The sequence below is a fragment of the Nyctibius grandis genome, chromosome 14 (assembly GCF_013368605.1).
Source record: "Nyctibius grandis isolate bNycGra1 chromosome 14, bNycGra1.pri, whole genome shotgun sequence".
In the NCBI taxonomy this organism is placed as follows: domain Eukaryota; kingdom Metazoa; phylum Chordata; class Aves; order Nyctibiiformes; family Nyctibiidae; genus Nyctibius; species Nyctibius grandis.
Genome location: NC_090671.1, coordinates 7,555,843 through 7,569,707, shown reverse-complemented (window position 1 = coordinate 7,569,707; position 13,865 = coordinate 7,555,843). Strand labels below are relative to the sequence as shown.

At 41.0% G+C, this 13,865-nt stretch overlaps 1 protein-coding gene across 6 annotated transcripts in view; it reads left to right on the top strand.

Moving 5' to 3' along the window:
- The first annotated feature begins 5,012 nt into the window (after positions 1 to 5,012).
- TXNRD2 (thioredoxin reductase 2) overlaps positions 5,013 to 13,865 on the top strand; it is a 35,496-nt gene continuing 26,643 nt past the window's right edge. The window contains exons 1-8 of one of the 6 annotated variants that reach the window (XM_068412483.1): positions 5,013 to 5,102; positions 6,268 to 6,333; positions 7,037 to 7,093; positions 7,738 to 7,882; positions 8,199 to 8,273; positions 9,537 to 9,615; positions 10,240 to 10,302; positions 10,828 to 10,898. In XM_068412483.1, the coding sequence (XP_068268584.1) occupies positions 5,027 to 5,102; positions 6,268 to 6,333; positions 7,037 to 7,093; positions 7,738 to 7,882; positions 8,199 to 8,273; positions 9,537 to 9,615; positions 10,240 to 10,302; positions 10,828 to 10,898 (632 nt within the window). In that variant the 5' untranslated portion in view covers positions 5,013 to 5,026. Of the gene's footprint in view, positions 5,103 to 5,418; positions 5,496 to 6,267; positions 6,334 to 7,036; positions 7,094 to 7,737; positions 7,883 to 8,180; positions 8,274 to 9,536; positions 9,616 to 10,239; positions 10,303 to 10,827; positions 10,899 to 13,865 lie in introns of those variants that run through there. The other 5 variants (XM_068412482.1, XM_068412487.1, XM_068412488.1 and 2 more) reach the window with 5 other exon arrangements.

The window sequence follows — 13,865 nt, the reverse complement described above, 5'->3', positions numbered from 1 at the left end:
GTAGTCCAAAATGTAACAGATTACACAAGCAGTTAATCTCTTTCGTGTTTACTGTGCATCTTAAAAGGTTATCATGTAGACTGAAAAAAACTTCCCGCTTTCAAAGACACTGTAACTCCTCATGAAAACTTCGGAGCTCAGTTAAGTCTACCGTATTTCTGTCTTTCCTCCCCTCACTATTTTGGTAATATATGTTGAAGCATTTGAATGAAGTCAAGAACTTGTGTTACCTGAAGCTTCATCTGTTTCTGCTGTTTTTTTCCCTCACTTGCAATCAATTAGTTGTTTAAGACAAACTATGAACAGAAGATTCTATATTAAGGAAGGAAGGAATAAAATGGTATAGATTAAATTCTGAACAACAACGAGTCTTACTCTCAGACAAATTTCTGAAAATAAAAAAAAGCAAACAAAGGGAGAAATAGCAACAAAGCTGAAATGTTAAACCATTTTTTTGTTGGTTTATGAACCTATGCACAAATGTTTACAGCAGAGGAAACACTGTTAGCTGAAGGATGTATTCTTTGTAACAAGATGTCTTTTTTAGGGCACTTAGCAAATATAAGAATGGTTGGTTTTCTTTTAGAATTAAATTTTAAAATGGAATTTAAATTATGACCTGATCTAGAGTAATTCTGTGATGTGTGTACTTTTCTTAGGTTTTTCAGTGTAGTTGTCTTAGATACACTTACAGACCTTACATAACAATTATTAGCTAATGGGATATATTTGTCCCATCTTAACAAAATGCTGTAAACTTTGTAGACTTCACATGGAAATCTGATCACCACCTCGATCTCATAAACCAAAATCAATCACTTTTCTTCCTTTATCAGTTGTTTGACTTTTAACTCTCCTAAAGACTGATTTGTCAAAGTTCTTAAAAGCAGGTATCAAAAATGCAGAAAAATACAGCAGAGTTTGATTGTAAGCAAACAGCCACAGATTCCTTCATGCCAATCTAAAGCAATACCCAACAAAAAGTAATATTAGAAAATTCTTGCTACACAAGCCAGTGCAGAAGCCTCAAATAAAAGTGGTAAAAATACTTCTGTGGTTTACCCAGGATCTGTGTCTTCGAACAAGGGTCCTCACTTGTCAGCGTAACCCCCACATTAGAATACCATCTATATATTTAGCAATTTGAATGATGAGAAGGTTTTACCTTGGTTTGAAAAAAGTCTAAGGACTGGTAACCACCCCTCCCCTGCTACCACTTATTCTGTCCTTTTTGTAGCTCTGGAATATGGTTCTCTCAATTGCCAGGGACTAAGTCACTGTTTCCACTTTTGTATTTGCCATTTGACATGCCTTTCTTCCAGGTGCTTTTTCTTTCCCTCCTCCTTACTCCTTAATGTTAAGGACACCATGCTACACACTAGCAGAGGAACAACAAGAAAAAAGAATTTTAAAAAAGAGTACAATCAATCACAAGAGAGATGGAAGAAACCGAAAAGTCCTACCTCATGCAGAGACCTCTTAGTTCAACCAGTGATCAGTACAGTTTACTGACACTCCTGTAACTTATTCATTAAGTCATGCCACAAAATGCAACCTCTGATATAACCCATTTCCCACCCCACCCACTAAAAAAGAAACAATATGTAATGACCTCCAAAGATGGTATCTACCTGACATCTCTCTTCTTTCCCCACCCTGCCAGGTCACTAATCTGGGAACATAAAACAAAGCAAAACATGCCAGAAAAATAGGAAAGACAAGAAGATGTGTTTGAAAAGTCAAAATTTCTAAAATGTTAGGTAGGAAAGATATTTGGTCCTGGCTGTTTTAGTGAGGAAGAATTTAAGTAAGCTATTGATAAATGTAACGAAAGGTATCTTCATATGGAGAAAATAAAGTACAGAATTCCAAGCTGTCCTTACAATAAATTCAAAAGGAGAAAGTCTGCCTGTTAACAGAACCAATTAATGCCTTGCAAAACCCCTATTTTTGTTGAATGGATTTATATACATTTCTGAAATGTATATTTCCTTTAGCCTTTTAATACCACACTGTTTACAGTACATTGAATAAACATCTCCCTGTGGAAATAAACCAAACCACATCTAATGTATTGATTTACGACTTTAAATATGACTGGCTCCAACTAACAAAATTCTGTGGAAGTATGATGTTAAGTCTCATACCTATCTTGTAAAAAGTTTTTATTTAATCCCAGGTTTTGAAAAAAATATGCTTTCACTGCAGAAACACAATGCTTCATGTAAGTGATTCCTGATACTAGAATGTATTTGCCGCTAAAGGACTTAATGCTTGCTTTCTTAAAAGAAATTAAGATATATATTTTATATATATGTAAAAAATTAGTATATCACTAATTGTTCTGATCAGCTTAATGCTAACCACAAACGATTTAAAATAAGAGAGTAGAAAGCTATAGGAGATGAGCCAAAGATACATTAGAAACCACACCTGATAACCAGAATCTGTCTCTGGTCCCTGAGAAAGATTTTTGAAGTGCAGCGTAGACACACCTGCCCAGTGCTGACTGCAGCAAATATCAGTGGCTACTCCTCTAACTACTATTGTCACCATGGGCAAAAACTACTCCTCATTGCTGATATTTGCCTCTATCGGTCTCAATGATCAAGCTTGTAAGAATCTGCAAAAACAAGCCAAGTGGCATTACACAGACTTTGTACTTTCTTCTGACGATGGCAGTCCTGATGATGGGAAAGCCTTAGCCTGTGGAACTGCACAGTGCTTTATCCTTAGCTGTGAGATACAGCCAGAGGGCTGGTGACAGCCCAGCTTCACGCGGTCTGCCAGTGGCACAGCAGCAGCTATGGATAGTTCTGGTTCCCAGATGACTTAAGAAGGATGCCAAGTGAAAGCATCTGACTCACTGAAAAGAGAGGGTGTGTGCTGATGCATCTAGGAACACACAAACATCTAAAAGAAGCAACAATCTCACCACTGCTGCGTAGGCTGTGGTTCACTTACACTGTGAGCTCTAAACTAATGAAAGCAATCAGTAATGCTAGTGTACGATGTGGCTGTTACAATCTTCACTTGGCCAAGATCCCATCCTTAAGAGTTTAGAAGCATTACTCCAAATTTATCATCAATTCTTTCCTAAATTGCCACTGTAGGTGCTGTTTAAAGGTAATGTTTTCTATCAACAGCTTTGCTACATTTAAGGCCTTTCCTTATTAGCAAAATACCATAATGCTGCAGGACCATTTCTTCATATAAACTTGTTTTGTGTTTGGGGAGATTTAATTCTACCCTTGATCCTACGTGTCTGTACTAAATGCTGTGAGAAGAGCATATGCTCAACACTTCCTGATTCAATTCATGATAGTGGCTAAAATGAACAGCCAAAACAACTTTGCATGCATGTACCTGAAAAGCATGAAAGATTAGTATCTGAATACGCTTGAGGTTTCTTTAACTCAAAGGCCTCTCAGTACGCCCTAGTCATGTCTTTCTGCTGCTGCTGCAGTGGGTAAGAGTGTTTCTAGTGAATTATTGATTAGTGATGCAGGAGGCAACAGAGAGGGGTTTTTGCCTTTTTTTTTTCTTTACAGCAGTGATACTGGACGAGTCGTCAATCTATTTACTGAAGTGTTAGTAATTCCTGTTTCATGTGTTTTCAAACATTAATGGAGTGAAATAAATTGATCAGACCTACACTAGGAGGTGATGTTAGTTCTGCAAAACTGTATTTTGAGTAATTTAATTTCCTGCCATTTCCTCTTCAACTGTGGAGCAGATAATTGATGGTTTCTGAAACAAAATGTTTGGATGCTGCCCCCTTGTGAGCCAGGCCCCTGCTCCGGAGTCAGCTGAACCATGACTGCCTAAAACTGTTCTCTGTCGCCAGCTCCTTCTCCCCAAGAAAAAGCGGCTGATTCTTTGTTCCAATGTCTGATTTGGCTATGGTGGTATTTATCACATACGACTCGCTACATACAGCAGCGGGCAGGGTCACTACTGTGCTTCAGTAAAGGCCAACAGCCAACGCTTCTGAATGAGAAAAACATTGTTCCCTGTGGTATTATTTGATCAATGTCTACTTTGAGGCCTTTTACCTTATGCTGCCAGAATACATTACAAGCATTAATAACTCTCACAACTCCTATCCAAAGTAGGTCAGCAGCATCGCCCTTGTTTAGTCAACAGCTGGCATATGGCCCAGGGACATGAAACGCTGCTGAAGGCTGTGAAGCATGAGGTGCTCTGACAGGTCGTCCTGTGCAGGTGTCTGTACCACCACAGTTAACCACTGTGTTACAGCTGTTTGTGCTGGTCTAGTTCAATGACCTGTGTAGCACAGGCCATTTCGGTTGAGGAAGCCCCTCTTCTCTCAGACCTGAATCCCTAGCGCCTGCTCTCAACACTGTATCTTAGCCACATGAATCTGAAACAGCATCACGTGTTGCCTGTTAACACCTCGTGGAAGGGAGATGCTTTATTCAAACCACCTTCTCAGAGGATTTTAACTTTCAGCCTGCATGCTGCACCTGAGGAAGGGGCTGTGACAGCCCACCTCTCCCCGTGTCTGTCACAAAGGGATACGCGGTTTCAGAGGGGGAAAAAACAGGGCTCTGAATATCGCTGAAGGTTCTGGGCAGGTGTCGTGTTCCTCTTCTTTCCCAAAACGCCTTCCCTGAACCCCTTCTGCAGCAGCATCGCTGGGGGAAGCCAGTCAAGCAAACCGGAGGATTTTTTCCCCTTCCAATACGTCTAATTTTAACGCAAGCCCTCGTCTCTAACGCCAGTCTGTGCCCGCCTTCTAAAACGGCCTCTCGCGGCTTCGCATCGGCTCCAGCAGCCGGAGCTCCGGGCGGGAAGCGGCCGCCTCCCCTCAGGTCTGCGCGCAGGGCGCGCATCGTGCTCGTGCTCACGCCCGCGCCGCGGGTACAGCCCGCGCGGTGATCCCCGCGCCCGCCCCACTCCCCGCCCTCACGGGGCTGCACCGCCCTCACCGCCCTCCACTCAGGCGCTGCCCGGGCACCTCGCAGGGGTCCTGGCTCGGCGCGGAGGCCCTTTGCCGTACAGCATGGCGGCGCTGTGGCGGAGGCGGGAGCGTCTCCTGGGGGTGTCGGGGCTGTGCCGTACGGTACGAGCCCTCTCAGGTACGGGGTGCCCGCTGGGCTCGGGCCTGGTAGAGGCCGCGCCTCCGCCTCTCCTCGCGGGAAGCGGGCTGTCCTCTCCTCCTGACGCCGAGAGCGCCTGCGGAGGGTCCCCCGAGCCCTTCCCACCAGACGCACGGCGGGGAGACGCCCGCGGGCGCCTTACCTGAGCGACCGCTGTGGGGACTGGAGACCGCCGCCCTCCCCTCCCGCCCCCGGAGACGCCACTCTCTTCCCTGAGCGGCCGAGGCGGGGAGGCTGGCGGGCTGCCTCCATCCGTAATGGCTTTCGGAGCCCGTCCCTCGGCCCCTGAGTTGCTGAGGGACACCCCGGACCGCAGGTGGCTGTGAAAGGGGCAAGGCCTCCTGCGGCCCTGCGGTGGGGCTTTCTGCAGAGGTACCGCGGCAGCCCGAGGGGCGGCCAAACCTTTTCTCTAGGCTTAATTCCAGCGGCCGGGGGGTATCGGCCTTTCTAGTCTGACTGCCCGCTCTGAACTGCTGAGAAAAGTCCCCCACCCCTATGGTGGCACAGCTGGTGTGGGGATGCTGCAGGCTTTGGCTGTCCTCCCTGAACCACTGGCAGCTCTCTGAAAGCAGGGGTTGCCCTTGCTAAGAAACGAGTTGTGGCTCACCCGTGGGCTTCTGCTGCTTCAAAACTGCTCTGGGATATTTAGCTGATCTGTGGGGAGGCTGAGGTGGCAGAAGGGGCCATCCTCCCTCTGCCCGCTCCCCCGCACCCTTGCAAGGCCTGCATTGCAGCTGAAGCTTTGTGAGTCCAATAAGATGACCCTGTTGAAAAATCTACATGTAGAACTTACTGCTGTAATGCAGAGACAGAAGACCTATACTGGATCCCACGTGCAGCTGTCTAATCATGCAGAAAGAGCTTCTTGGGACATGGTGAAAAAATCTAATCTATTTCCTCAATTCTTTTGGATTGCTTTATCTTCTGTATTTCATTCATGAAACCAGAATAGATAGTTTAACGATTTTTGGAGAATGCTTTGGGACACTAAAAAAAATACAGTGCTCTAGTAAAGTAAAGAAAACCCAAATCAGCAGCAATCAATTGTAAAAAACAGAGTACTTTTTGATATTTACCTTCTTACATATGTCTCCCGTCTTCTTTGCCTGTTTCTTTTCCTTCTTTTTTCACATCCTCTTCACAGGAAAGAATGAGTATGATCTTCTGGTAATTGGTGGAGGGTCTGGAGGCCTTGCTTGTGCAAAAGAAGGTTTGTATGTACAAATAACTAACAAAAGTTTTGTTTTAGCATAAGTGGTGTTTATGGAAACTAAGAGAAGTGTTACCGATAATGCTAAAGCTTTTTAAGAAACGTGGTATACGTCAGTCCCTGCACGTTAATCATTAACTTGGCTCCATACAGTTAATCTGCAAACTAATTCACACCCCCAGATGGGGTGATCTTGTTTGGCTTTCCTGTTAACCTTTTAAAAAATATTTCTTTTGTCATGGGAAAATCTAATAAGCTTTTATTTCACTGTTATTGTAAAATACTCTGAGTGCATCCATAGATACTGTATTTTTTAAATTATACTGTCTCTTATATGTGTGTTAACACTCCCTTCAGACTGTTTCCAAGAACTGTTTAACTGCTATAGAGAACCTTGCTGCTTTGCAATGTGTAATGTAAAATGTTCAACAACGCACAAAGTTCTTAAACACCTCATTTGGGGTCAAATTGCATTTTTAGGGTCGGTGGAAGCTGGAGGCTCTAGTCTGGGTTATTAATTGCCTCTGGAGAATCTGCTGACTACATAGGCAGCCTTGATCCCTAGTCTGGCATCTTCAGTTAGGCAATATAAACCACCAGCTGTCATCTCCTGTACTCTTAATCTGTGCCTGTGCTACTGAAAATATTGAGATTTGTGTGTTTCTCCCTCCTCTAAGTACCTTGTCTTGCTTTTTGTTTAAAGCTGCTCAGTTTGGAAGGAAAGTGGCCATTTTGGATTATGTGGAACCTTCTCCACAAGGTATGGAAGAGAAATACTAGGATAATATTTGGACATGTGCGTAAAACGGTTGCCTAGGTGAGCACATTGCTCCAGGCAGCAAAGTGGCCAAAGCCACGCTGCCTGCTTTGCTTGTAGTACAAGTCCTTAAGCCCAGCTTGCTGTACTGCTCATTCCTGCAATGATGTCCCAGCTCTGCCTGCTTCCCCTGCACGTTAAGGTTGTTAGCAGTGTTTGATGCTACCATTTGCAGTAGACTTTAGCCTTAAATATGTGAGACTATTGTGTCTGTCAAAATGTCATTTACGATTTCTAAAAATTATGAATTGCATCATGTTGAGGCTCTCAGTGTACGATATGTAAAATGAGATATGCAAATAAGCAAATGTGAATGTGTAGTAACTAAGTGGTTCTTCAGAGCTCTGAGAAACATATTGAGATGGTTTGCATTTTAGAAGAAAAATATATAGAGATGGTTTTTATCAAAACAAATTAACATAAGCAGAGTTAGAAACTGATCTGTAGGAGATAGTAAACTCTGTTGTTTCAGAACTTTCAAACTAATTGTACGAACAACATAATTCTTTAAGTAACCCAATTGCATTGTTATGCTAACCTGATGCATTTACTTTTTTTTTCTTTCTTTCTTTTTTTTTTTCCCCGAGGAACCAAATGGGGACTTGGTGGAACTTGTGTGAATGTTGGCTGCATTCCTAAAAAGCTTATGCATCAAGCAGCCCTTTTAGGGAGTGCCCTCAAAGATGCCCAACACTATGGCTGGAATATAGCCCAACCTGTTCATCATACCTGGTAAAGATTGTTGCCCATATCCACTCCTATGTGCTGCAAATGCGTAACAGCTTTTCCCAGTTAGTGTTTATTTAGGGACAGTTAGGGAAATGAATATTGCATGAAGCTTTTTAGACTGCTCCTTGTTTAAAACACAAAACTATATTTGGTGGTTTATCAGGGCAGATATTATGTTGTTTTGGGCTTGATAATTTACTTTTATAACAAAAAGTACTGTAAAACATTCCTAATTTCTGGCAATTGCCTGTATCTTTGAGTTGCATAATCTGAATTTGTAACATGATGACTTCATGTTCAGTTTCTTGTTTTGTGATAGGTCTGTGATGGCACAAGCTGTTCAGAATTATGTGAAATCCTTGAACTGGGGACACAGAGTGCAACTACAAGACAAGTAAATAAGACTTTGAAGTTCATGTTTCTTCCCGTAATCAAGGAGCTCCTCTTCTCCTTTTAGAATTGCTGAAATGCCTTTGGAGTTTCTCATTAGAGCTAGTATTTTGAATTTGTAAGTCCTTTCTGCTCAGAACTCTTAAGTGCCCTTGCCAATCACAGAATCACACACAGAATCACAGAATGTTAGGGATTGGAAGGGACCTCGAAAGATCATCTAGTCCAATCCCCCTGCCGGAGCAGGATCACCTAGATCATATCACACAGGAACGTGTCCAGGCGGGTTTTGAACGTCTCCAGAGAAGGAGACTCCACAACCTCTCTGGGCAGCCTGTTCCAGTGTTCAGTTACCCTCACTGTAAAGAAGTTTTCCCTCATATTTATGTGGAACCTCCTGTGTTCCAGCTTGCACCCATTGCCCCTTGTCCTGTCAATGGATGTCACTGAGAAGAGCCTGGCTCCATCCTCATGACACTTGCCCTTTACATATTTATAAACATTAATGAGGTCACCCCTCAGTCTCCTCTTCTCCAAGCTAAAGAGGAGCTTGTAATGCTCACAATGTAAGTGATTCCCCCTGCTCCCTTCCTTTTTTTCTCTGGGAAATACTGGTTGAAAGTGACCATACGTGAAAGCTTTCTAACAGCATAGTGATCAGGGAATGCCCTCTTTAATCTGAAGAGGTTTTGCACTAATATGAAGCAGTCAGGGTTTCTCAAGATAATTTCAAGCTTGTCCACCAAAATTTATATGCTATACAAGCCCACAGATAAAACTGTACTAGGGCAGCTGAATTTTTTGCTTTCAGTGCAGAAATGGTTCCAAGTTTTCCAACATGCAGCTCCTCTTATAGAGAAATTATATTAATAGATAATTTAACAGGTGCTAGTCTCATGACTCCTGCTGAGTCACTTTTGTATTCTCTCAAATGAGCATTATATTAGTAATGTTATAGATAGTAATAGTAATGCTATGGCTAGTGGAAAAGATATTATTTGAAGAGGTCAATAATCTGATCCCAAAGCGTGTTACAAGGTTAGGTACTCCGCTGTATAGAGGAGTTAACTGTGACAGAAGAATTAAGTGACTTAAATTATGTGAGAGCTGCAAACAATCCTATGAAATGAGATGCTTGCTTCCTTTTACTTTTCTATGCCTGTTTGCTATCCTCTTTAGCACTTCAGATATGGAAAAAGTAGCTGATTGTATTTCATTCCTGTTTTTCATTAAGTGTGCATTTATGTTGCTATTTTCTTCTGAACAGGAAGGTGAAATATTTCAACATGAAAGGGAGTTTTTCTGATCCGCATACAATCCGTGGTTTAACAAAAGCAGGTAAAGAGGTGAGCCGCTGTGCTGATTCCTGCAGTGTCATTCACTTCAAACATTTCAGGTCTTCATGTGTTGGATTTTAGGTGATGTAACAGAATGGTAGCCGTGTCTGCATACTTAACAAGAGACTGAACATGCATTTTTAACACCTTTTTGAGAATAATTATATAATGTTACTATTAATATCAGCTTGAGAGAGCAAAAGTTTTTGGGGGTAGATGCCTAGCATTTTCTAAAAACATGCTATTTTTAGGTAGCTTAACTCCAGGCCTTAGAGACAGAATTCACTTGCTGTAATCTTTGTGTGTTTTGTCATAAGCAAAAACTGATTTTAAAAAGCTGACATTTGTGCAAAACTGGTACTTCCATGTAGTCATCAGAATCTTGTCCAATATAGGAACAATTGTAAGCTTAATATTAAAACAAAAACTGAGAGAATGTGTAGGAGAAACTCCTGCATGTATTATTTTATTTTATCTCCATCCTTTTTTAATGCATTGCTGATTATTATGTCATATAAATAGCAGATTGTAGTGCCAGCTTTCTCATTTATCGCTCATTGTACATAGGTAAAATCTAAAGACAGATAAAAGGATTTCAGATGCTTGATTTTGATTTTGTATTTTTGTTTGTAGACTATTGTTACTGCAGAAAATATTGTCATTGCTACTGGAGGGAGACCAAAATATCCTACGCATGTAAGTTACTCTTGCCATCTGACAACTCCAGTGGCTTTACTGGTTTTGGTGCAGATAAAAGGAATGCTTGAATGACGAAAAATGTAAATATAAAGTAACACATGAGAGATTTTCCTACTTGTGTCATGTGAAAAATTATCTTTTATATAAAGCACAGGCTTTGCAGAAAAACATTTCCATAGAAAACAAATTGCATTAATTTAGTATGTTGATGTTGCTTAGAGCCGTGGGATGATTCAGGTTGGCAGGGATCTCTAGAGGTCATCTAGTTCAACCTCCTGCTCAAGGAGGTTGGTATCAGCTATTGAGTCAGCTGTGAGGTCAGATCGTGTTGCTCAGGGCTTTTTACAGTCAGGTTTTGAAAATCTCCAAAGACAAAGACTGGGTAACATATCTGGGCAGCCCCAGATATGCTCCCCTTGGTCTACTGGCTATACTTCAGCTAACATAGCTCAAGTTGCTATTAGCTTTCTTTGCTGCCAGTACTTGCTTTGTAGATTCAAGATCTTACCAGTGTGTTCATAGATTGCAGGTGCACTGGAGTATGGAATCACAAGTGATGATCTATTCTGGTTAAAAGAATCTCCTGGAAAAACGTAAGTTACCTTACCATGGCTTTAATAGATGCTGGCATTTGTACTTTTTCTTTATGGCAAAGTGAACATATGTTCAAGATTGCCTTTTATACACCAGTTTTTCTGCCCTTCCGTTTTCCTTCTGAGAATTTGTTTGCTATGCTTCAACATCACACTACCAACCTTCATTAGTAACTAAGAGATTCCCCCTCCCTTATGAAATTCCCTTCTAAAATCAAATTAAATATGAATTTTCACAATTTTAGGCTTTGTTTGCTGTCGCAATTATACATGGAAGTCACAAGAGGGCAGCATAAACTTAAACAAAGGCTGTACTGTCCCTATTCTGTGCTACAGATATATGTGAAATTGCTCTTCAATTAGGAAAGAAACTCCAGCATAATTTTATGTTCTCTTAAGTGGTGGCAGTTCTGATAACAAAAGAAAATATGATGAGAAAGTTGGGTTATTTTTGCCTTTTCTTATGCTTTGGGAGCTATTGTTTAACTGAAATACTAAAAAAAAAGTTTTTAATGGAAATACTAAAATGCCATAGTCTGTTTTTAGAGCACGTAGCACAGTAAGATTCTGAGTCAACATTGCACTACAGAGCAATTTCCTCATGCAAATAACTGTGATAGGAAATGCACATTTGATATCATGGAAGTCAGATAATACTATTTTTTTCTCTTCTCTATTGAGCAGTTCTAGAAAAAGCAAAGTATATATAAGAAAGAGACTTGCAACTATAGTACTGGTGGTTTGAAAGAAAACAGAGCTGCTGTTCGTGGCTGTGACTTTCTAATATAAAAAATGTACTGTGTTAAGCTAAACATCAAATAGATAAACAAAGCTCCTTGGTACAGTTTAGAAAGGAAAGTAAATTTGCTGCTGCTTGTAGTATATCAGTCACCTCTTGAATTTTGAGACCATGATTTATGCGAGGAAGTTATTTTTAAAGAAAAACCCCAAAAACACCGAAACCCTGCACAAAAACTAAACATAAGATTTATCCCTGTAAGATGTTTCTCTGAAAATGTGGCTTTTGTCCAGTTGCTGCTAATGCAAGTTGTAACAGTGTAATGTGGGAGTCTAGTGTTTATATGTTGCATTCCTGAGATTTAGTCAAAATAAGCCTGCAGGGGCTACAGTAGCATTTCTGTGCTTTATCAGTCTGTGTCCTAGCAAATGAAGGGGGGAGTTGTTAAAGGTTTGTTTCTGTCGGATTTGTTTCTGTTATAAATATTCCCAAGGTTCAGTTTAACACCTTTTGTTTTAGTCTGAGCTGTGCTGTACTTACTCTTTCTTTTCTCCCTCTCCAAATGTACATAACTCAGCTACAAATTACATGCCTGGGGCTTTCAGAACTGTCAGTCCTGCAGTTGTACATATTAAAAAACAAAAAAAAAGAGCAAACCGTTAACCAACTTAAAAGTCCCTTAGATATACAAACATTGTGAAGAAATTCTTGCTACTAGAGATGAAGAGTTTTGGCAGAGCGAATTAGAAAAGATGCCTTGAAATATGTTCAGAATGAGTGAGAGATTGAGCAGGTGTGAAGGAGGTTAGGTTCTGCTTTCTTAACGTTTCTACTAGACATTGACAATGCACAGGAACCCTCTACTTTTTAGAAGAAATTGTGAATAATGTACTGCTGATACTATGAATGAGTGCCAGCTGGCATCTATTTTTCATCTAATGAAAAAGAAGAGCAAACCTATGCCCAAATTACAGATATTCTATTCTCTGTGAATCTCCAGTAGTTATTTCTTTATGGGCAGCATGTGGCTTTTTGCAGCACTTCCCAGGAGCTACATGCTGAAAGAGCATCTATCACAGATGAATCAGATGCCCTAATGCTGCAAAAATTTATTTCCCACTATGTTAAATTGTTTGCCAAACATAAAACCCAGACTAGCAGATTTTAATCTCTTTAGCTCAACCTGTTCTCTGTACACCTTCAGAAGTTGTATGTTTTTATTATACGATAGATAGATGTTATCTAGGGTCTTTTGTGAGAAAACATGTTGTACTGACTCTGCAATCCCTGGGGCTTACGGAGCAGCAGCCCCCATGTCTGCACTTTTCAGAAGTTTAAAAGCATCTCTGTTAGAACTAGGAGATGGTGCAGATTGGTTTGGGGTAAGGTATAGGCCACAAACCAGCATTTCACCTACTATTTTTGCTCTCCTCTCTTAATGTAGAATAGACTGTGTATAAAGAGCTTTTTTTTTTCTTGCAGTATTGCGGAAGAATAACTTTCGTAGGGATATGTGACTAGTCAGAGGCAGAGCCAAAAAGAGAAGCCAAATTTGCTGTCTGCAGAGCTCCATCATGCCTCTAAAACTTGCTTTTAGTTGCCATACATGTTCACATATAAAATATTTTAATTTTCTAAGGTTCTTGATGTCCTTCTAGAAAAATATTTCTGTCCTGGTAAGCATGTATACCAGTGGTTTTGTGTTGCTGTTTTTTGATGAAAAGTTCTTTATAAAGCATGTATTTCCAGAGATGAAAATCATAGCCAGAAAGAGACTAACATTCTACGCTGTTCTCATAGTAACTAGAAATTTTGATCCCTAATGTTGCTTTTTTCCCTAATTCAGAAACTTAACAAAAGACGTTGTTGTAAGTGGAAATATTATGTGGAATGCATCTCCAAACTGTGAGATTTTAACAAATCTGCATAACACATGAACAGCAAAGGCATATGAGCGCAGCCTGTCCAGCAGCTGAGTGTCAGTGACTGGCCCCTTGGACCCACTTTTCTGTCTGGAACAGTGACTGAGCGTTCTGCCTTTTGTGTACCCAGCAGACAGGGAACTGAGGATATGGTTTGAAGGGAGAGAACTGCTGCATTGTATAGGGCATCTGAGGACAGGCATGGAAACTGCTGTGCTGGAGAGCTGATACACCTCATAAATTAAGTGTTGATGTACAACTTTAGTGATATTCTTGGTTGAAAGGATATGAAATATGGTGAGAGAT